General features: G+C 32.5%; 1 protein-coding gene across 2 annotated transcripts in view; it reads right to left on the bottom strand.

Moving 5' to 3' along the window:
- LOC133629962 (asc-type amino acid transporter 1-like) overlaps positions 1 to 25,370 on the bottom strand; it is a 59,122-nt gene that overhangs the window by 14,668 nt on the left and 19,084 nt on the right. For both annotated transcript variants that reach the window (XR_009821173.1, XM_062021127.1), the window contains exons 2-4: positions 13,871 to 14,075; positions 10,969 to 11,120; positions 2,126 to 2,251 (exon numbers count right to left, since the gene is read on the bottom strand). Coding sequence is in view for 1 of the 2 variants with exons in the window: in XM_062021127.1 (XP_061877111.1) it covers positions 2,126 to 2,251; positions 10,969 to 11,120; positions 13,871 to 14,075 (483 nt within the window). In the remaining variant the exon portion in view is untranslated. The remainder of the gene's footprint in view (positions 1 to 2,125; positions 2,252 to 10,968; positions 11,121 to 13,870; positions 14,076 to 25,370) is intronic.

Here is a 25,370-nt window from a genome sequence, read left to right as displayed (position 1 = left end):
AATTTCTTGTATTGTTTCTGTAATATTGCAATATTTTCTCGTAAAATTATTACTTTTTTATGTAAAATTATTACTTTTTTAATGGAAAATTATTACTTATTTTATATGACAAACATTTTTCATATAAAATTAGGACTTTTTATCGCTGTTCTCGTAAAATATTGAATTTTTTTGTGTAAAATGATGACTTTTGTCACAATTTTGCCAAGTAAAAATTCCGATGATTATTATAATATTGCCAACATTTGAAAGTTCTCTTATAAAATTGTGACTTTTGTCGAGTAAAATTAAATGCGCCCCCTTTGGCCAAAATGAATTAAAAAAATTAAAAATATATGTATAAAGAGACATACTGTAATAACCAAGTAAATAATGAAGGTTTAAAAAACAATTACAAATAAAAAATACAAAAATTAACTAAAAGCAGACTTTTTCTCTCAGTGTGTCAACTTTTTTCTTATAAAATTGGGAACAATTTCTCGTATTCTTTCTGTTTCTGTAATATTGCAATATTTTCTCGTAAAATTATTACTTTTTTAATGTAAAATTATTACTTTTTAATGCAAACATTTGTCATATAAAATTAAGACTTTTTATCGCTGTTCTCGTAAAATACTGAAATTTTTTTTGAGTAAAATGATGACTTTTTTTTACAATTTTGCCAAGTAAAAATTCCGATTATTATTATAATATTGCCAACATTTGAAAGTTCTCTTATAAAATTGTGATTTTTGGCGAGTTAAATTACGACTCTTTTCATAAAACTGCCAAAATGTTAAGCTTTTCTTTTAAAATTGCGACTGTTATTGAGTAAAATTCCAACTTTTATCATAATATTGCACAAATGTTCAGTTTTTCTTGCAAAATTTTGACTTGCGTTGAGTAAAATGACGACTTTTATTATAATACTGCCAAAATTCAAAAGTTTTTCTTGTGAAATTGTGATCTTTTCCTTGTGAAATTCCAACTCATTTTTCACAACAAGCTTTATTATATGTGCATAGTATGTATATATTATTAATGTTGTAAATACACTTCTTTATATATCTAGAAAGGCTGGTCCTAAAGAGGGAGGCTTTTTTCTCAGGTCTCAAGAAGGTAACAAATACAAGAATGTGTGTGTGTGTGTGCGTGTGTTCTTGTATTTCTACCCTTCCTGAGACACGAAGAAGGAAAAGTATCTTCCATATGAGGAGGTGTGAACAAGTGATGACATAAATCAATAACATTGCATCTAATAGACAATGTCTCATTTGTGGTGACTACTATCAAAATGAGGGTGGTCCCAAAAAGGAGGGATTTTTCACATTGACTGTGTGTCGCTTTTAAAAGTGCTCCCCCTCTGGTCAACATATGAAATAACAAGTGTGTGTAAGAAATTGAAATGTGCCCCCTTTGGCCAAAATCAATTAAAATAAATAAATAAATATGTACATAGAGACATACTGTAATAACAAAGTAAATAATGAAGGTTTAAAAACCAACTACATACAAAAAATTTAAAAAATTTAAAATGAACTAAAAGCAGACTTTTTCTCACAGTGTCAACTTTTTTCTTATAAAATTGGGAACAATTTCTCATATTCTTTCTGTTTCTGTAATATTGCAATATTTTCTCGTAAAATTATTCCTTTTTTTATGTACAATTATTACTTTTATAATGTAAAATTATTACTTTTTAATGCAAACATTAGTTTAAAAAAAAAAAAAGGACTTTTATCACTGTTCTTGTAAATACTGAGTTTTTTTGAGTAAAATGATGACTTTTCACAAAATTGCCAAAATGTTAAGCTTTTCTTTTAAAATTGCAAAATTTATCGAGTAAAATTCCAACTTTTATCATAATATTGCACAAATGTTCAGTTTCTCTTGTAACATTTTGACTTGCGTTGAGTAAAATGACGACTTTGATTATAATACTGCCAAAATTCAAAAGTTGTTCTTGTGAAATTGTGACCTTTTTCTTGTGAAATTCCAACTCATTTTTCACAACAAGCTTTTCATTTTTCTCAGGTCTAAAGAAGGTAACAAATACAAGAATATATGTGCGTGTGTGTGTGTGTGTGTGTGTGTGTGTGTGTGTGTGTGTGTGTGTGTGTGTGTGTGTGTGTGTGTGTGTGTTTACCTCGGCCGATTTGAACCAGTCCAACCACGATGATGAGACCCAGGGCGAGCAGCTTTCCCACAGTGAACACGTCCTGGATCCTTGTGGCCCAGCGCACACTGGAGCAGTTCACCCAGGTTAAGAACACTGACACACGCACACGCACACACACACGCACACACACACACACACACACACACACACACACACACACACACACACACACACACACACACACACACACACACATGAAGAAGACCATTATTACTTCCTATTGGTGACGTTCAGATTAAGATTAGTTTATTTCAAAGGGAACAATGCCATTTCATAAAAGAAATGACTACACATAGTTTAAAAAAAAGCCAGAATTAGCCAGAAGGATAGTTTTCATGTGTCGTCCCCTCCCTGGCTATGATGTCAAAAAGGCAGTAAAATTAAAATTTCCAAAGAAAACGAAAAGAAAAAGAGAGAAAAAGAAAAAAAAGCACACAATACATGTACGATATAATAACAAATAAAATACAACATAACATTTATCATAGCATCAAAACCGGCAAAAGATGTGCGTTGATAAGCCACATTTTCCATTTTTTTTCTAACAATATAATTTTATATAATAACATGAATATTTTGACTAAGTTTTTTTTAATTTTTTTAAATAGATTGACACACAATGTACTTTAATTAGCAGAAGAATGATTCAATATCGCTATGGCTTCTTAAGAGTCATATTATTCGTATTTAAGTGTTCAAATATTTGTTCTCTTCTTTAGTTTTAATTTGTAGATGTTTTAGAGTAAAAAAAATGTAACAATACAAAGTAAAATTTCATCCATCCATCCTTATTCTACCGCTTGTCCCTTTATCACAGCAAAATGATCACAGTTATCATTGTTATCACAATATTGTTGAATGTGATCAAAAAGTAATAATAGATTGACACACAATGTACTTTAATGAGCAGAATAATTATTAAATATTGCTATGGCTTCTTAAGAGCCATATTATTCATATTTGAGTGTTCAAATATTTTTTTTATCATCTTCAGTTTTAAATTGTAAATGTTTTAGAGTGTTTTTTTAAAATGATAAATAAAACAGGGGATTTGGGTGCATCACTTCCTGTTTACATGACGTCACTTCCTGATTTCTTCAGAAGAAATATTAAATATTGTTATGGCTTTTTTTAAGAGCCATAATAATAGTATTTTAGTGTTCAAATATGTTTTTATCTTCTTCAGTTTTAATTTGTAGATGTTTTAAAGTGTTTTTTTTAATTTATAAATACATGTGAATAATGCTGTATAATAGACTGTATTTATGTTATTCACATGTGAATAATGCTGTATAATAGACTGTATTTATGTTATTCACATGTGAATAATGCTGTATAATAGACTGTATTTATGTTATTCACATGTGAATAATTCTGTATAATAGACTGTATTTATATTATTCACATGTGAATAATGCTGTATAATAGACTGTATTTATGTTATTCACATGTGAATAATACTGTATAATAGACTGTATTTATGTTATTCACGTGTGAATAATGCTGTATAATAGACAGTATTTATGTTATTCACATGTGAATAATGCTGTATAACAGACAGTATTTATGTTATTCACATGTGAATAATGCTGTATAATAGACTGTATTTATGTTATTCACATGTGAATAATGCTGTATAATAGACTGTATTTATATTATTCACATGTGAATAATGCTGTATAATAGACTGTATTTATGTTATTCACATGTGAATAATGCTGTATAATAGACTGTATTTATATTATTCACATGTGAATAATGCTGTATAATAGACTGTATTTATGTTATTCACATGTGAATAATGCTGTATAATAGACTGTACTTATATTATTCACATGTGAATAATGCTGTATAATAGACTGTATTTATGTTATTCACATGTAAAAATACCAAAGTATTTATTGTCTATTGTTAGCAAACTGTGGTGCTGAATTTCCCCCAGGGATCAATAAAGTACTTTTAACATGAAATATAATATTTAATGCATTTGGACATATTTGCTTCTTCACATTAGGGGTTTCACTCCGTCCTGTTACCGCTCCACAACGTGTCACATGGTCCACAGGAAGTTGCATCACTCACATCCTCTGCAGGCCTCATGAAGAACTAAGGTAAGTTCACTCTTTCACCTTCGTGTATATTGCGTCATATTTCAACCGCCCGAGGTTGGGCAATATTTCATGTACACGTGTGTTATCAGCTTTAGAGTGACAAAACACAGAAGTGTAGCTTGGTGGAGTGGGCTGAAAATATATTTTATTGTGAAACACGCATGATCTTTGATTGCCTCTACTTCCTGTTTCCTCTTAACATGCATGATCTTTGATTGCTTCTACTTCCTGTTTCGTGTGAAAGCGCACAAAGCAGACCAGCAGAGGAAACACACAACTCAGGATTTAACATCCTCACAAACTGCTGAGTGGACGCTGCGTATGCAAGTTTCATTGCAACAACACCCGTTGTTTTTGTGCGATACTTATATAGGTTATCTCTTACTTGATATTTGATACGCACGCCTTGTTTGCTGTGGAAGCAAGAACTTTGCTGATCCAGCAATCTGACCCAATATGGCCGACAAACATGTTACTCTGAAATGATATCGCACGAGAGTAAACACTCTGCAGGCCTGCCCGTATCGCACATGATATTAAACACAAGTAAACGCGGTGCAGGACTGCTTGCATCGCACGTGATATCACACACACAAGTAAACACATTGCAGGCCTGCTTGTATCGCACATGATATCACACACAAGTAAACACGCCGCAGGACTGCTTAAATCACATGTGATATCACACACAAGTAAACACGCTGCAGGACTGCTTGTATCACCCATTATTTCACACACAAATAAATACTCTGCGTGACAGCTTATATTGCACATGATATCACACACAAAGACTGCATGACTGATTATATTGCATATGATATCACAAACAAGTAAACACACTGTAGGATGGTTGTATCGCACATGATATCACACAAAATTAAACAGGCCGCAGGACTGCTTGTATCGCACAAGATATCACACACAAGTAAACACGCTGTAAGACTGCTTGTATCGCACATGATATCACACACAATTAAACACGCTGCAGGACTGCTTGTATCACCCATTATTTCACACACAAATAAATACCCTGCGTGACTGCTTGTATTGCACATGATATCACACACAAAGACTGCATGGCTGCTTATATCGCATATGATATCAAACACAAGTAAACACACCACAGGACTGCTTGTATCGCACATGATATTAAACACAGGTAAACATGCTGCAGGACTGCTTGTATTGCACATGATATCAAACACAAGTAAACCAGCTGCAGGACTGCTTGTATCGCACATGATATCACACACAAGTAAACACACTGCAGGACTGCTTGTATCACACATGATATCACACACAAGTAAACACGCTGCAGGACTGCTTGTATCGCACATGATATCACACACAAGTAAACATGCTGCAGGACTGCTTGTATCGCACAAGATATCACACACAAGTAAACACGCTGCAGGACTGCTTGTATCCCACATGATATGACACACAAGTAAACATGGTACAGGACTGCTTATATCGCACATGATATTAAACACAAGTAAACACGCCGCAGGACTGCTTGTATCGCACATGTTATCACACACAAGTAAACACGCTGCAGGACTGCTTGTATCGCACATGATATCACACACAAGTAAACACCCTGCAGGACTGCTTGTATCGCACATGATATCACACACAAGTAAACACGCCGCAGGACTGCTTGTATCGCACATGATATCACACACAAGTAAACACACCGCAGGACTCCCAGGCTGTTGTGTCACATCCATCTCCTTCCTCCCAGGCTGTTGTGTTACATCCATCTCCTTCCTCCCAGGCTGTTGTGTCACGTCCATCTCCTTCCTCCCAGGCTGTTGTGTCACGTCCATCTCCTTCCTCCCAGGCTGTTGTGTCACGTCCATCTCCTTCCTCCCAGGCTGTTGTGTCACATCCATCTCCTTCCTCCCAGGCTGTTGTGTCACATCCATCTCCTTCCTCCCAGGCTGTTGTGTCACGTCCATCTCCTTCCTCCCAGGCTGTTGTGTCACATCCATCTCCTTCCTCCCAGGCTGTTGTGTCACGTCCATCTCCTTCCTCCCAGGCTGTTGTGTTACATCCATCTCCTTCCTCCCAGGCTGTTGTGTCACGTCCATCTCCTTCCTCCCAGGCTGTTGTGTCACATCCATCTCCTTCCTCCCAGGCTGTTGTGTCACATCCATCTCCTTCCTCCCAGGCTGTTGTGTCACATCCATCTCCTTCCTCCCAGGCTGTTGTGTCACATCCATCTCCTTCCTCCCAGGCTGTTGTGTCACATCCATCTCCTTCCTCCCAGGCTGTTGTGTCACATCCATCTCCTTCCTCCCAGGCTGTTGTGTCACATCCATCTCCTTCTTCCCAGGCTGTTGTGTCACATCCATCTCCTTCCTCCCAGGCTGTTGTGTCACATCCATCTCCTTCCTCCCAGGCTGTTGTGTCACATCCATCTCCTTCCTCCCACTGCTCAAAGTGGACCAACTAGCTTCCAGTGGGAATGTTTGGCATGGCAGCAGCCCACTCGTCCACCCGGCTGACTTCTGTGCGACCACCGTGTGTCGGCGCTGCCAGGGGGCGGAGCCGTGTGTCGGCGCTGCCAGGGGGCGGAGCCGTGTGTCGGCGCTGACAGGGGGCGGAGCCGGCGTGACAGCGCAGGTAAATCCACCATTGAGGGCCACCTCGGCTGCAGAATACTAACTGAGCCGAGTCACTCGGGGAACTCCTCCTGCCACTTCACTAAGAATGACTTCCTGTGGCGGAGACCCCCGTCCGTTTCCACGGCGACGACTCTTTGAAGGCTTACAGTGACAAGAGGCCTGTCCGGCATTGATTAATGGCTGGTTTCCAGCGTCAAATGCAACCTGCAGCAGCAGCTACTTCATGCTAGCTAGCGTTGGTGTTTCAACACATCTTTATTTCCAAAATAAAGATGCCGTCGTAAAACCGAGTCGAATTTTAAGGGTCACACAAAGTTAGCACAGTTACCCCGACACAACACGCCACGTGGTCCAGACCTGCGGCTTAACGAGGCTCAGGTTGTGACTCGATGCCACCAAAAATAGTTTCTGCAAGGCGAGACTGAGCTCACTTCCTGTCTCTGTGTCTCGCCTCAAGCGTGATGGGGATATACGGTATATTGATCAATGATATCAATATAGCGCTACTTTTTTTCTACGGCCTTTTCTACAGCCCGAACATTCAAACAGAGTGTTGTGTTATTGTTTGTTTTATGGACCTTCCTTCTGTTAAGCGCTTTGAACCGGAAGTAGAAGTGTCGTGTTGTCTTCTAGCCCTCCATAGCGTTTTTACTCGTATGGATTCATCAATCATCACGCCGGTTTTTTTTACAATACAACTAAAACAATTCTTACTTACTAAAGCGTCCCACGTGTGATGTCCGGAGGAGTGTTTTCATGCACATTTTTTTCGTGCTATCGTAATGTAATCAAACTAGCGCTGTTGGCATTAGCTAATATGCTAACATGTCTACAAGTGTCTGTGTTAGTATTATTAACTTATTGACTTACAATGGCATTGTTTTTGTACTGTTTCAGTTTCACACAAATTCCTCTGTAAATTCACCATGTTTGCTGTTCATAAAGACACTTAGTAATGTTTTATTACATTACATATTACTGTTTTATTACATTTCATATTACTGTTTTATTACGTTACATATTACTATTTTATTACATTACATATTACTGTTTTATTACATTACATATTACTGTTTTATTACATTACATATTATTGTTTTATTACATTTCATATTACTGTTTTATTAAATTACATATTACTATTTTATTACATATTGTTGTTTTATTACATTACATATTACTGTTTTAATACATTGCATATTACTGTTTTATTACATTACATATTACTGTTTTAATACATTGCATATTACTGTTTTATTACATGACATATTACTGTTTTATTACATTACATATTCCTGTTTTATTACATTACATATTACTGTTTTATTACATTGCATATTACTGTTTTATTACATTACATATTACTGTTATTACATATTACTCTTTTATTACATATTACTGTTTTATTACATATTATTGTTACATTACATATTACTGTTTCATTACATATTATTGTTTATTACATTACATATTACTATTTTATTACATATTGTTGTTTTATTACATTACATATTACTGTTTTAATACATTGCATATTACTGTTTTATTACATTACATATTACTGTTTTATTACATTTCATATTACTGTTTTATTACGTTACATATTACTATTTTATTACATTACATATTACTGTTTTATTACATATTACTGTTTTATTACATATTATTGTTACATTACATATTACTGTTTCATTACATATTATTGTTTATTACATTACATATTACTATTTTATTACATATTGTTGTTTTATTACATTACATATTACTGTTTTAATACATCGCATATTACTGTTTTATTACATTACATATTACTGTTTTAATACATTGCATATTACTGTTTTATTACATTACATATTACTGTTTTATTACATTACATATTACTGTTTTATTACATTGCATATTACTGTTTTATTACATTACATATTACTGTTATTACATATTACTGTTTTATTACATTACATATTACTGTTTTATTACATATTACTGTTTTATTACATTTTATTGTTACATTACATATTACTGTTTCATTACATATTATTGTTTATTACATTACATATTACTATTTTATTACATATTGTTGTTTTATTACATTACATATTACTGTTTTAATACATTGCATGTTACTGTTTTATTACATTACATATTACTATTTTAATACATTGCATATTACTGTTTTATTACATTACATATTACTGTTTTATTACATTAAATATTACTGTTTTATTACATTACATATTACTGTTTTATTACATTACATATTACTGTTATTACATATTACTGTTTTATTACATTACATATTACTGTTTTATTACATATTACTGTTTTATTACATTTTATTGTTACATTACATATTACTGTTTCATTACATATTATTGTTTATTACATTACATATTACTATTTTATTACATATTGTTGTTTTATTACATTACATATTACTGTTTCAATACATTGCATATTACTGTTTTATTACATTGCATATTACTGTTTTATTACATTACATATTTCTGTTTTATTACATTACATATTACTGTTTTATTACATTGCACATTACTGTTTTATTACATTACATATTACTGTTATTACATATTACTGTTTTATTACATTACATATTACTGTTTTATTACATATTACTGTTTTATTACATATTATTGTTACATTACATATTACTGTTTCATTACATATTATTGTTTATTACATTACATATTACTATTTTATTACATATTGTTGTTTTATTACATTACATATTACTGTTTTAATACATTGCATATTACTGTTTTATTACATTACATATTACTGTTTTAATACATTACATATTACTGTTTTATTACATTACATATTACTGTTTTAATACATTGCATATTACTGTTTTATTACATTACATATTACTGTTATTACATATTACTGTTTTATTACATGACATATTACTGTTTTATTACATTACATATTACTGTTTTATTACATTACATATTACTGTTTTAATACATTGCATATTACTGTTTTATTACATTACATATTACTGTTTTATTACATGACATATTACTGTTTTATTACATGACATATTACTGTTTTAATACATTGCATATTACTGTTGCATTTTAATCTTTTGTTTTGTGATTGTGTGATGTTTTTGCCTGGACCCCAGGAAGAATAGTCTCCACTGCGGTGTAGACTAATGGGGATCCTTAATAAACTAAACTAAACTAAACTGTTTTATTACATTACATATTACTGTTTTAATACATTGCATATTACTGTTTTATTACATTACATATTACTGTTTTATTAATTTACATATTACTATTTTATTACATTAAATATTACTGTTTTATTACATTACATATTACTGTTTTATTACATTGCATATTACTTTTTTATTACATTTCATATTACTGTTTTAATACATTGCATATTACTGTTTTATTACATTACATATTACTGTTTTAATACATTGCATATTACTGTTTTATTACATTACATATTACTGTTTTAATACATTGCATATTACTGTTTTATTACATTACATATTACTGTTTTATTACATTACATATTACTCTTTTAATACATTGCATATTACTGTTTTATTACATATTACTGTTATTACATATTACTGTTTTATTACATATTACTGTTTTATTACATATTACTGTTTGATTACATATTATTGTTTATTACATTACATATTACTATTTTATTACATATTGTTGTTTTATTACATTACATATTACTGTTTTAATACATTGCATATTACTGTTTTATTACATTACATATTACTGTTTTAATACATTGCATATTACTGTTTTATTACATTACATATTACTGTTATTACATATTACTGTTTTATTACATTACATATTACTGTTTTAATACATTGCATATTACTGTTTTGTTACATTACATATTACTGTTATTACATATTACTGTTTTATTACATTACATATTACTGTTTTATTACATTACATATTACTGTTTTATTACATTACATATTACTGTTTTATTACATGACATATTACTGTTTTATTACATGACATATTACATTTATATATGACACATTACACGGTGTGGGACTCACACACGCAGATGGTGGCCAGCAGTCGGGTGGCGGCGTAGGGGGGCAGACAGTTATGGAAGGCGGGCTGCAGCACGTAGTTGGCGAAGGTGAGGGCGATGACGGCCAGGGTGGTGGGGTACATGATGAGCACGGCGCTCCACAGCAACAGGAAGCTGCAACAACAACAACAACAGTCCACAAGGTCACCAAGGATTATTATCATGATTCCAACACACTTTTGCATCAGTCCATCTTAGATGAGCTCGGGGCCCAGCCGAGCAGGCGGCATTTCTGGGTGTTGTTGATAAATGGCTTTGGCTTTGCATCGTACAGTTTAACTTGCACTTACAGATGTAGCGACCGACTGTGGTTACTGACAGGGGTTTTCTGAAGTGTTCCTGAGCCCATGTGGCGATATCCTTTACACACTGACGTCGCTTTTTGATGACGTACCCCCTGAGAGATGGAAGGTTCATAATATCATGGCTTACGTGCAGTGATTTCTCCAGATTCTCCGAACCTTTTGATGATATTACGGAGCGTAGATGGTGAAATACCGAAATTCCTTGCAATAGCTTGGTTGAGAAATGTTGTTCTTAAACAATTTGCTCAGGCATTTGTTGACAAAGTGGTGACAGGCTTGTCGGGATCATATAGCCTCTGTGTATTTTCCTGACCTAGCGTATATTCCGCATTGTATAACGAATAATCCACAGAAACCTTGACTATACTTACATATATATGTATCCATATATAGCAGCATGGTAGAACAGGGGTGAGTGCGTTTGCCTCACAATGACAAGGTCTTGGGTTCGATCCCCCAGGCTCGGGATCTTCTTAGGTAGAGTTTGCATGTTCTTGCATGGAATTATTGAGTCTGTTAAGCTGATTGGAGAGCCAGCTTGCGCAGCCAGGGGGGTCCATAACGGTGACTTCTGTTTTGTTTGATCAGCCATTTTGCTGCCTTGTCACAATTTAGGTACGTAAGTAAACATTTCATATTACTGTTTTATTACGTTACATATTACTGTTTTAATACATTGCATATTACTGTTTTATTACATTACATATTACTGTTTTATTACATTACATATTACTGTTTTATTACATTACATATTACTGTTTTAATACATTGCATATTACTGTTTTATTACATTACATATTACTGTTTTAATACATTGCATATTACTGTTTTAATACATTACATATTACTGTTTTATTACATTACATATTACTGTTTTAATACATTGCATATTACTGTTTTATTACATTACATATTACTGTTTTTACATATTACTGTTTTATTACATTACATATTACTGTTTTATTACATATTACTGTTTTATTACATATTATTGTTACATTACATAATACTGTTTCATTACACATTATTGTTTATTACATTACATATTACTATTTTATTACATTACATATTACTGTTTTATTACATTACATATTACTGTTTTAATACATTGCATATTACTGTTATTACATATTACTGTTTTATTACATTACATATTACTGTTTTATTACATATTACTGTTTTATTACATATTATTGTTACATTACATATTACTGTTTCATTACATATTATTGTTTATTATATTACATATTACTATTTTATTACATATTGTTGTTTTATTACATTTCATATTACTGTTTTATTACGTTACATATTACTGTTTTATTACAATACATATTACTGTTTTATTACATTTCATATTACTGTTTTATTACATTACATATTACTGTTTTATTACATTTCATATTACTGTTTTATTATGTTACATATTACTATTTTATTACATTACATATTACTGTTTTATTACATTACATATTACTGTTTTATTACATTACATATTACTGTTATTACATATTACTGTTTTATTACACGACATATTACTGTTTTATTACATTACATATTACTGTTTTATTACATTACATATTACTGTTTTAATACATTGCATATTACTGTTTCATTACATTACATATTACTGTTTTATTACATTACATATTACTGTTATTACATATTACTGTTTTATTACATGACATATTACTGTTTTATTACATGACATATTACTGTTATATTACATATGACTGTTATATTACATATTACTGTTTTATTGCATGTTACTGTTATATTACATTGCATATTACATATTACTGTTATATTACATTATCCATAACGGTGACTTCTGTTTTGTTTGATCAGCCGTTTTGCTGCCTTGTCACAACTAAGGTACGTAAGTAAACATTTCCACAATATTTCTGTGTAAATAACTCATTTCACAACGAATATATCTGCAATTTATAGTCCGGCGCGGCAAATAATGGAAAAAAATATGATTTTCTTTCTAAAACTTAGTGGGTGTGGCTTATACACCGATGCGTTTTGTAGTCGGGAAAAACACAGTAGGCATTTTCAAGTATAAAAATTGCTACAGAACGTTCCTCCAGAAGGTCTTATGTTTGTCCATGTAATGTCAGATGAGGCGAGGTGAGGCGAGGCCTTTAATCCCAGGAACACTATGCCTACCGTCAAGCATGGTGGTGGTAGTATTTATGCTCTGGGCCTGTTTTGCTGCCAATGGAACTGCTGCTTTACAGAGGGTAAATGGGACAATGAAAAAGGAGGATTACCTCTAAATTCTTCAGGACAATTCTTGGGCGCAGTTGGGTGTTCCAACAGGACAACAAGTGTATGTAAACTTTTGACCGGGACTGTAAATGAATTGAAATATTAGTAGTGAAGTAGTATCGGCCATTGAATGAGACCATGGTGGCCACTGATTGGATACAGTTACGTCTGAACTTATCAAATAAAAGCCTTCCAGTTGGAGTCGAAAAGGCCTTGAAGATCTGAGAAGGAGCACGCTCTTATTTTGGTGACGGGGTGAAGAAATGGAAAGGAAGCGCGTCTCACCCGACGAGTCCTCCGAAGATCTCGGTCACGTAGGAGTAGTCTCCGCCGGACTTGGGTATGGTGACGCCCAGCTCGGCGTAGCACATGGAGCCCAGGACGCAGATGCCGCCCCCGCACACCCAGACGATGAGCGACAGGCCCACCGAGCCGGCATGCTCCAGGACTCCTTTAGGGGACACGAAGATGCCCGAGCCGATGATGTTCCCTGTGGAGACCGGAATGTAAGGAGGACATCATTCAATCATGTGGAGTACAAGAGAAAATGAAGACATGTTTTTGACGCGAGCAGCTTTTTTTTTACATGCACTCTTTGGGGCGGTTGGTTGGAAGCAGTAGCGCGGAAACCGAGTGGCATTGAACGCATCGTTCTAAACGCCACAACAGACACCAGGGGAGTCCAAAGTGCGGCTTTTTAAAGGCCCGTTCTAAAAAATAATATTAAAAATTCAACAGAAAACACATAAAGAAGTGGAATAAAAGAGCAAACAGTTGAAATGTAGCAAGAAAAAGTGGCAATGTTGAAACTCTAATAACACAAAGCTGCCATGCAGGCTGTTTATTTTTCTTTAAAAGTGTAATTGCAACAAAAAGAATAATGAATTAAAATCAATGTTGACTTTCACAATATTATATCAGACCCACTCGACACCGAGGATGTCGTTGTGGCTTGTACAGCCCTTTGAGACACTAGTGATTTAGGGCTATATAAATAAACATTGATTGATTGATTGATTATCTTTATTGAACTATTTAATTATTTCACATCCAATATTTGATGAAATTAAATATTTTTTGGGAAAAATATTCCATATTTTTTGGGAAAAATATTCCATATTTTTGGGGGAAAATATTCCATATTTTTTTGGAAAAATATTCCATATTTTTGGGGAAATATTCCTTATTTTTGGGGAAAAATATTCCATATTTTTTGGGGAAAATATTCCTTATTTTTGGGGGAAAATATTACATATTTTTGGGGGGAAATATTCCATATTTTTGGGGGTAAATTTTCCATATTTTTGGGGAAAAATATTCCATATTTTTTGGGGGAAATATCCCATATTTTTTGGGGGAAATATTCCATATTTTTGGGGGAAAATATTCCATGTTTTTGGGGAAAAATATTCCATATTTCTGGGGGGAAATATTCCATATTTTTTGGGAAAAATATTCCATATTTTTTGGGAAAAATATTCCATATTTTTGGGGAAAATGTTTCCATATTTTGCATGTTTGACATTTAAAAATGTAAGTTTTTTGGTTTTTTTTACATTTTTTTCTGTTTTTTTTTCTTTAAAAGTGTCGTTGCTCCAAAAATAATAATGCATTAAAATCAATGTTGTTATGTTTATTGAACTATTTAATTATTTCACATTCAATATTTGATTAAATTAAATATTTTTTGGGGAAAATTTTCCATATTTTTGGGGGTAAATATTCCATATTTTTGGGGAAAAATATTCAATTTTGGGGGGGAAAATATTCCTTATTTTTTGGGGAAAATATTCCATATTTTTGGGGGAAAATATTACATGTTTTTGGGGAAAAATATTCCATATTTCTGGGGAAAAATAAATAATAAATGATATTCCATATTTTTTGGGAAAAATATTCCATAATTTTGGGGGAAAATATTCCATATTTTTGGGGAAAATGTTTCCATATTTTGCGTGTTTGACATTTAAATTTTTTTTTTTATTTTTTTAATTTTTATTTTTATTTATTTACAAAAAATGGCATAAAACAAGCAAGAAAACATAATAAAATAAAAACAACTTATAATCGACTGATAGATCTGAAGTTGATCTAGGGACTTACTGTAAATGTTAAAAGTATAAAAAAATGTATGATTTATTTTTAACTTTTTTATGAGTGGGACCCTTTTTGGAGCCACAAGAATATAATTGTTTGTTTGTTTTTTAATCTGTCATTGCTCAAAAAATGCTAATGAATTATTGATTGATATCAATGTTTTTATCTTTATTGAACTATTTAATTATTTCACATCCAATATTTGATGAAATGAAATATTTTTGGGGAAAATATTCCATATTTTTGGGGAAAAATATTCCATATTTTTTGGGAAAAATATTCCATATTTTTGGGGAAAATATTCCATATTTTTTGGAAAAAATATTCCATATTTTTTGGGGAAAATATTCCATATTTTTGGGGGGAAATATTCCATATTTTTTAGGGGAAATATTCCATATTTTTGGGGAAAAATATTCCATATTTTGTGTGTTTGACATTTAAAAAACTAAGTTCGTTTTTTTGTTGTTTTTTTTTACAAAAAATGGCATAAAACAGCCAAAAAACATAATAAAATTAAAGCAACTTATAATCGACTGATAGATCTGAAGTAGATCTAGGGACTTACTGTAAATGTTAAAAGTATTAAAAAAATTATGATTCATTTTTAACTTTTTTATGAGTGGGGCCCTTTTTGGAGCCACAAGAATATAATTGTTTGTTTGTTTTTTAATCTGTCATTGCTCAAAAAATAATAATGAATTATTGATTGATATCAATGTTGTTATCTTTATTGAACTATTTAATTATTTCACATACAATATTTGATGAAATGAAATATTTTTTGGGAAAAAATATTCCATATTTTTTGGGGAAAATATTCCATATTTTTGGGGGGAAATATTCCATATTTTTGGGGAAAAATATTCCATATTTTGGGGGGAAATATTCCATATTTTTGGGAAAAATATTCCATATTTTTTGGGAAAATATTCTATATTTTTTGGGGAAAATATTCCATATTTTGTGTGTTTGACATTTAAAAAACTAAGTTAGTTTTTTTTTTTTTTTTTACAAAAAATGGCATAAAGCAGCCAAGAAAACATAATAAAATAAAAGCAACGTATAATCGACTGATAGATCTGAAGTTGATCTAGGGACTTACTGTAAATGTTAAAAGTATTAAAAAAATTATGATTTATTTTTAACTTTTTTATGAGTGCGGCCCTTTTTGGAGCCACAAGAATATAATTGTTTGTTTGTTTTTTAATCTGTCATTGCTCAAAAAATAATAATGAATTATTGATTGATATCAATGTTGTTATCTTTATTGAACTATTTAATTATTTCACATCCAATATTTGATGAAATGAAATATTTTTTGGAAAAAATATTCCATATTTTTTGGGGAAAATATTCCATATTTTGGGGGGGAAAATATTCCATATTTTTGCGGGGAAATATTCCATATTTTATGGGAAAAATATTCCATATTTTTTGGGGAAAATATTCCATATTTTTGGGGAAAATATTCTATATTTTTGGGGGAAAATATTCCATATTTTTTGGGGGAAATATTCCATATTTTTGTGGAAAATATTCCATATTTTTGGGGGAAAGTATTCCGTACTTTGTGTGTTTGACATTTAAAAAACTAAGTTTTATTTTTATTTATTTTTTTACAAAAAATGGCAAAACAAGCAAGAAAACAAAATAAAATAAAAAACAATGTACAATCAACTGATAGATCTGAAGTTAAATGTTAAAAGTATAAAAAATGTATGATTTATTTTCAACTTTTTTATGAGTGGGGCTGTCACGGTGGGGTTGCAGCTTACTGCGAGGTTTGTTCTCCCAGGCAGACGACTCCAGACAGGACTTGCAGGTAGGAACATGATTTAATCGTAAATGAACACTCAAGGAGATACAAAACAGAAAACAAACCGACGGAACAAGGTGCCGATCGCACCTGAAGCTAAGGCTACTACTTAGCACAGACTAGAGATCACTAGCAGGGGCTAGGAGACAAGCAAGAAGAGAAAATAAAGACATGTTTTTCACGCTTACAGCTTTTTTTTTTACACGCACTCTCCCGGCCTCAGTTTGTGGCGGTTAGTTGGAAACAGTAGCGTGTAAACCGAGTGGCATTGAACGCATCGTTCTAAACACCACAACAGATACCAATGTCGACTGCAGGGGAGTCCAAAGTGCGGCTCATTTTTTAAAAGGCCCGTTCTAAAAAATAACATTAAAATTTAAACAGAAAACACAAAAATAAGTGGAATAAAAGAGCAAACAGTTGAAATGTAGCAAGAAAAAGTGGCAATGTTGAAACTCTAATAACACAAAGCTGCCATGCAGGCTGTTTATTTTTCTTTAAAAGTGTCGTTGCTCCAAAAATAATAATGCATTAAAATCAATGTTGTTATGTTTATTGAACTATTTAATTATTTCACATTCAATATTTGATGAAATTAAATATTTTTGGGGAAAATATTCCATATTTTTGGGGGTAAATATTCCATATTTTTGGGGGAAAATATTCCATATTTTTGGGGGAAAATATTCCATATTTTTGGGGGAAATTATTCCATATTTCTGGGGAAAATATTCCATGTTTTTGGGGGAAAATATTCCATATTTCTGGGGGAAAATATTACATATTTTTGGGGGGAAATATTACATATTTTTGGGGGAAAATATTACATATTTTTGGGGAAAAATATTACATATTTTTGGGGAAAATGTTTCCATATTTTGCGTGTTTGACATTTAAAAAATTAAGTTTTTTTTTGTTTGTTTTTTTTCTGTTTATTTTTCTTTAAAAGTGTCGTTGCTCCAAAAAATAATAATGCATTAAAATCAATGTTGTTATGGTTATTGAACTATTTAATTATTTCACATTCAATATTTGATGAAATTAAATATTTTTTGGGGAAAATATTCCATATTTTTGGGGGTAAATATTCCATATTTTTGGGGAAAAATATTCCATATTTTTTGGGGAAAATATTCCATATTTTTTGGGGAAAATATTCCATATTTTGGGGGGAAATTATTCCATATTTCTGGGGAAAATATTCCATGTTTTTGGGGAAAAATATTCCATATTTCTGGGGAAAAATATTACATATTTTTGGGGAAAAATATTACATATTTTTTGGGGAAAATATTACATATTTTTGGGAAGAATATTCCATATTTTGGGGGAAAATGTTTCCATATTTTGCGTGTTTGACATTTAAAAAATTAAGTTTTTTTTTTGTTTTGTTTTTTTTTTGTGTTTATTTTTCTTTAAAAGTGTCGTTGCTCCAAAAATAATAATGCATTAAAATCAATGTTGTTATGTTTATTGAACTATTTAATTATTTCACATTCAATATTTGATGAAATTGAATATTTTTTGGGGAAAATATTCCGTATTTTTGGGGGTAAATATTCCATATTTTTTGGGGAAAATATTCCATATTTTTGTGGAAAAATATTCCATATTTTTTGGGGAAAATATTCCATATTTTTGGGGAAAATTATTCCATATTTCTGGGGAAAATATTCCATGTTTTTGGGGAAAAATATTGCATATTTCTGGGGAAAAATATTACATATTTTTTGGGGAAAATATTACATATTTTTTGGGGAAAATATTCCATATTTTTGGGGAAAAATTTTCGATATTTTTGGGGAAAATGTTTCCATATTTTGCGTGTTTCACATTTAAAAAATTAAGTTTTTATTTTTTATTTTTTGTTTTTCTGTTTATTTTTCTTTAAAAGTGTCGTTGCTCCAAAAATAATAATGCATTAAAATCAATGTTGTTATGTAAACTATTTAATTATTTCACATTCAATATTTGATGAAATTAAATATTTTTTGGGGAAAATATTCCATATTTTTGGGGGTAAATATTCCATATTTTTGGGGAAAAATATTCCATATTTTTCGGGGAAAATATTCTATATTTTTGTGGAAAATTATTCCATATTTCTGGGGAAAATATTCCATGTTTTTGGGGGAAATATTCCATATTTCTGGGGAAAAATATTCCATATTTTTGGGGGAAAATATTCCATATTTTTTGCGGAAAATATTCCATATTTTTGGGGAAAATGTTTCCATATTTTGCGTGTTTGACATTTAAAAAATTAAGGTTTTTTTGTTTGTTTTTTTTTCTGTTTATTTTTCTTTAAAAGTGTCGTTGCTCCAAAAATAATAATGCATTAAAATCAATGTTGTTATGTTTATTGAACTATTTAATTATTTCACATTCAATATTTGATTAAATAAAATATTTTTTGGGGAAAATATTCCATATTTTTGGGGGTAAATATTCCATATTTTGGGGGGAAAATATTCCATATTTTGGGGGGAAAATATCCCATATTTTGGGGGGGAAATATTCCATATTTTTGGGGGGAAATATTCCATATTTTTGGGGGAAAATATTCCATGTTTTTGGGGAAAAATATTCCATATTTCTGGGGGGAAATATTCCATATTTTTGGGGAAAAATATTCCATATTTTTGGGGAAAAATATTCCATATTTTTGGGGAAAATGTTTCCATATTTTGCGTGTTTGACATTGAAAAATGTAAGTTTTTTTTTTTTAAATTTTGTTCTGTTTATTTTTCTTTAAAAGTGTCGTTGCTCCAAAAATAATAATGCATTAAAATCAATGTTGTTATGTTTATTGAAGTATTTAATTATTTCACATCTAATATTTGATTAAATTAAATATTTTTTTGGGAAAATATTCCATATTTTTGGGGGTAAATATTCCATATTTTTGGGGGAAAATATTCCATATTTTTGGGGAAAAATATTCCATATTTTTTGGGGGAAATATTCCATATTTTTGGGGGGAAATATTCCATATTTTTTTGGGAAAATATTCCATGTTTTTGGGGAAAAATATTCCATATTTCTGGGGAAAAATATTCCATATTTTTGGGGAAAAATATTCCATATTTTTTGGGGAAAATATTCCATATTTTTGGGGAAAATGTTTCCATATTTTGCGTGTTTGACATTTAAAAAATTTAGTTTTTTTTTGTTTGTTTGTTGTTGTTTTTTTACAAAAAATGGCAAAAAAACAAGCAAGAAAACATAATAAAATAAAAACAACTTATAATCGACTGACGGATCTGAAGTTGATCTAGCGACTTACTGTAAATGTTAAAAGTATAAAAAAATGTATGATTTATTTTTAACTTTTTTATGAGTGGGGCCCTTTTTGGAGCCACAAGAATATAATTGTTTGTTTAATTTAATCTGTCATTGCTCAAAAAATAATAATGAATTAAAATCAATGTTGTTATGTTTATTGAACTATTTAATTATTTCACATCAAATGTTTGATTAAATGAAAACAATTTTGGGAAAAATATTCCATATTTTGTGTGTTTGACATTTAAAAAACAAAGTTTTTTTTTTACAAAGTATGGCATAAAACAGCAAGCAATAAAACATAATAAAATAAAAACAACTTATAATCGACTGATAGATCTGAAGTTGATCTAGAGACTTACTGTAAATGTTAAAAGTATAAAAAAAATTATGATTTATTTTTAACTTTTTTATGAGTGGGGCCCTTTTTGGAGCCACAAGAATATAATTGTTTTTTTGTTTTTGAATCTGTCATTGCTCAAAAAATAATAATGAGTCAAAATCAATGTTGTTATGAATCATTGACCTATTCAAGGCTCCAATTATTTCACATTAAATATTTGTTGAAATCAAATATTTTTGAGCGAAAATATTGCATATTTTGGGTGTTTGCCATTTAAAAAAACGTTATTTTTTTTAAATTTTATTTGATTTTTTTTACAAAAATCTAGTGGTACGCCAAAGGCTTGTTAAATCCAAGTAATTTTCCCAAGTTTATTTTTAAAACATGAACTGAGAGACGGTGACATTTGGTATGCCAACCAGAGGTTGCGGGTAACAGCGATTATTGTTGACCGTGCACATACCGACTTATTTTATAGGTACTAATTTGGACAACCTTTCATACTCATGGTCCAATTAATCAAAAACCAACTGAGAACGTGAAAACATGTGATACAAAAACTTGCCCACCGAACTATATGGACATTGTAAAAATGTCTAATAGTACCATACACAATTTAAAAATACACCCCTGCAGAACTGGGTGTCACCCCTGACAAAATAGTCTGGACACACCACTGCTGGTTCATGCCAAAATAAATGAGTCTAGTCCAGTATTTTTCAATCCAACATTATGGCTGAAAACTGTATCACGATATAAGCGTTTTATATCAGTCCATAGCGATAATTATTGTCCTTTTTTATGGCCTATGGAAAATAAGGATTTACTTCAACTGTAACCTTCCTGTGGTTATAATCTATCCATCAAGGCAGGAAGTAAATGTCAACACAAGCATGGAAAACACTCAAAACAATGTCAACAAAATAGTAAAATCACCTTAAACACTTAACGATAAGCTCTTAAAAATAAGGAATATGTAAGAAATGCTTGATAAAGTGTAAGAAAATAGTGCAAAGTGTGAAAATGAAACCCGTCTGAAAGGTTTCATAAAGATTGTGAGATGCAAAGTACTCATTTAGCTGCTGTGGGACACATTTTTTCAGGATTTTAGAGATAAAGGGGAGGTGCCACATTTAGCAGGAAGTCCCAATCGAGGTTAGGATGAATAAATGAAAACATGTGAAAGTAGATAGCGATAATTATTGTCCTTTTTTATGGCCTATGGAAAATAAGGATTTATTTCAACTGTAATCTTCCTGTGGTTATAATCTATCCATCAAGGCAGGAAGTAAATGTCAACACAAGCATGGAAAACACTCAAAACAATGTCAACAAAATAGTAAAATCACATTAAACACTTAACGATAAGCTCTTAAAAATAAGGAATATGTAAGAAATGCTTGATAAAGTGTAAGAAAATAGTGCAAAGTGTGAAAATGAAACGATTTTAGAGATAAAGGGGAGGTGCCACATTTAGCAGGAAGTCAGAATCGAGGTTAGGATGAATAAATGAAAACATGTGAAAGTAGAGAAACCCGAGTAAAATATCGTATGCAGGTTTAGCAGCAGGAAGTTAGAGCGGTGCTATAAAGGGTGAGCGCGGCTAAGGTGGCGTGGTATTAGCGGTCTTTACAGACTGACAGTCTGACTCCAGTCCCTTTGGAAAAAAATCCCAAAAAACTTTTCCTCTTTTATCCACAATTTCTTCATTCGGACTTTCTCTCTTCATTCCATGCAAGGAATCAACCAAACTTGATAGTTGATACTGTCGCCTGATTGGCTGTTAGCGTGTCACGTGATCACTTCCTGCGTTATATATATATATATTTATTGATCAGTCACCCGATGACGCTCGCTGCTGACTTTGAAAAGCAAACAGGATTCAGTTCTTGAGGAAAAACTGGATGTGGGAGCGAGGAGGCGCTGCCAGGCGAAGGAGGAAGGAGACCTTTCAGAATAGTAATGGCGTCTCAGCCACAAACCAACGGGGGGGCATTTAGTCCTTTGTGACTTGGATTTATGACCTTTCCTTCCTCCTTCCTCCTTCCTCCTTCCTCTGGCCCGCATCCTTCTTCTTGTGGCCCAGCACCAATTCTGCGGCGGGTCGCTCCGACCGAACCGAGGCAAGAGCACACTGGCGCCACCTACTGGGCACGTTTGTCGTACCGCCATTGGTCCAGTCGGGACTGGTTAATAATGAGCCCAGTGAAGAAACTACGAGTTAGTGGTGAATGTTACTGCAGTATTATAGTACATACTTTGGTATGCAAGGCCACTGATCACTAATCAATCACTTCATCAACTCCGCAGCAGCTCAACTTCCTCAAGTTGCTCCTTCTTTAGACCGCGAACGTTTTTTCCCTACGCTCCACACCCCGTGGCTTATAAAACGGTGTGGCTAATTTATGGATTTGTCTCGGCTATGCAAAATAGTGTTCATTCACACTGAAAAGGTGTGTTCTTGTTTGTGCTATGGCGCCACCTTTTTAGACAAGTTCCGGAACCGGAAGTAGAATTGTCAGCCACCAGTGCCTCCATGGAAATGCCCCCCCCCCCCCCTCTACCTCAAAGAACTACTCACCCCCAAATCCTCCACACCACACCAGGCTAACCTCCTCCGACCTCCGAGGACAAAGCTACAAACAATGGCTCTCCCTGACCACCTGAGGGCACCACAGACTGTGGATGCTTTTAAAAAAGGCTTAAAAACCCTTCTTTTAAAAAAAAAAAAAAAAAGCCTTTTTATAGATGTATGCATACTAGTTCTAGCTATTAGGCTGTTCTAGTTTTTATTTTTGTTTATTTTTTTATTATTATCTTTTTATTATTATTATTATTATTATTATTATTTTCAATACACTGTAGCACTTTGAGGTTGTTTGCTCAATGTAAAGTGCTTTCTACAAATACAATCTATTATTATTATTATTATTATTGGTGAGGACGGCGGAAAAGATCATCAGGACTCCTCTTCCTCCTATCCAGGAGATTGCAAAAAAAGCAGCTGCCTGACCAGGGCTCAGAGAATCTGCAAAGACTCCTCCCACCCCCACCAAGGACTGTTTTCACTGCTGGACTCTAGGAAGAGGTTCCGCAGCCTCCGAAGCAGAACCTCCAGGTTCTGTAACAGTTTCTTCAAAGAACTACTCACCCCCAAATCCTCCACACCACACCAGGCTAACCTCCTCCGACATCCGAGGACAAAGCTACGAACAATGGGAGACCTGCTCCGCCGCTCCCAGTCTGTGGAAGGCTCTCCCTGACCACCTGAGGGCACCACAGACCGTGGATGCTTTTAAAAAAGGCTTAAAAACCTTTCTTTTTAAAAAAGCCTTTTTATAGATATATACCATATGCATACTAGTTCTAGCTATTAGGTTGTTCTAGATTTTATTTTTGTTTATTTTTTTAATTATTATCTTTTTATTATTATTATTATTTATTTTCAATACACTGTAGCACTTTGAGGTTGTTTGCTCAATGTAAAGTGCTTTCTACAAATACAATCTATTATTATTATTATTATTATTACTGGCATGGATTCTTCATTCATCACTCCAAGCAATATTTGTGAGTTTTACAATATAACTAAAACTATTTATACTTACTAAAGCGTCCCATGTCGACGCAAATCCCATAGGGGTGATGAAAGGATGGTCAGCGCCTGAGAGCTGCGGCCTGCCACCACGAGTTACTTTTGAAATTAAGTAACTAGTAATTGTAACTAGTTACTGGTTTTCAGTAACTAACCCAACACTGCTTGTGTGTGTGTGTAAAGCTGCGTATAGTATGTGACTGGGCCGGCACGCTGTTTGTATGGAGGAAAAGCGGACGTGACGGCAGGTTGTAGAGGACGTTGAAGGCAGTGCCTTTAAGACACGCCCCCAATAATGTTGTCCGGGTGGAAATCGAGAGAAATTCGGTAGAATGGTTGGGAGTGGCACTGAAATTGGGGAGTTTCCCGGGAAAATCGGGAGGGTTGGCAAGTATGAGTATTAGCGGTGAATGTGGTGTTACACCAAATTTGGCCCGCGGGCCAGAGTTTGACACCCATGCCCTAGGGCAGGGGTGTCCAAACTTTTTCCACTGAGGGCCGCACACTGAAAAATCAAAGCTAGCGGGGGCCATTTTTATATTTTTTATTTTAAAAACCAATACAATATATATATAAAAAAAAGATACTTTTAGGCCTCCACTCAGGCTCGATCCCGGGGGCCCCAAAGGGTTTTGGTCAAAAAAAT

This window comes from Entelurus aequoreus, linkage group LG02 (assembly GCF_033978785.1).
Source record: "Entelurus aequoreus isolate RoL-2023_Sb linkage group LG02, RoL_Eaeq_v1.1, whole genome shotgun sequence".
NCBI lineage: Eukaryota > Metazoa > Chordata > Actinopteri > Syngnathiformes > Syngnathidae > Entelurus > Entelurus aequoreus.
This window is presented reverse-complemented; position numbering and strand designations above follow the sequence as displayed.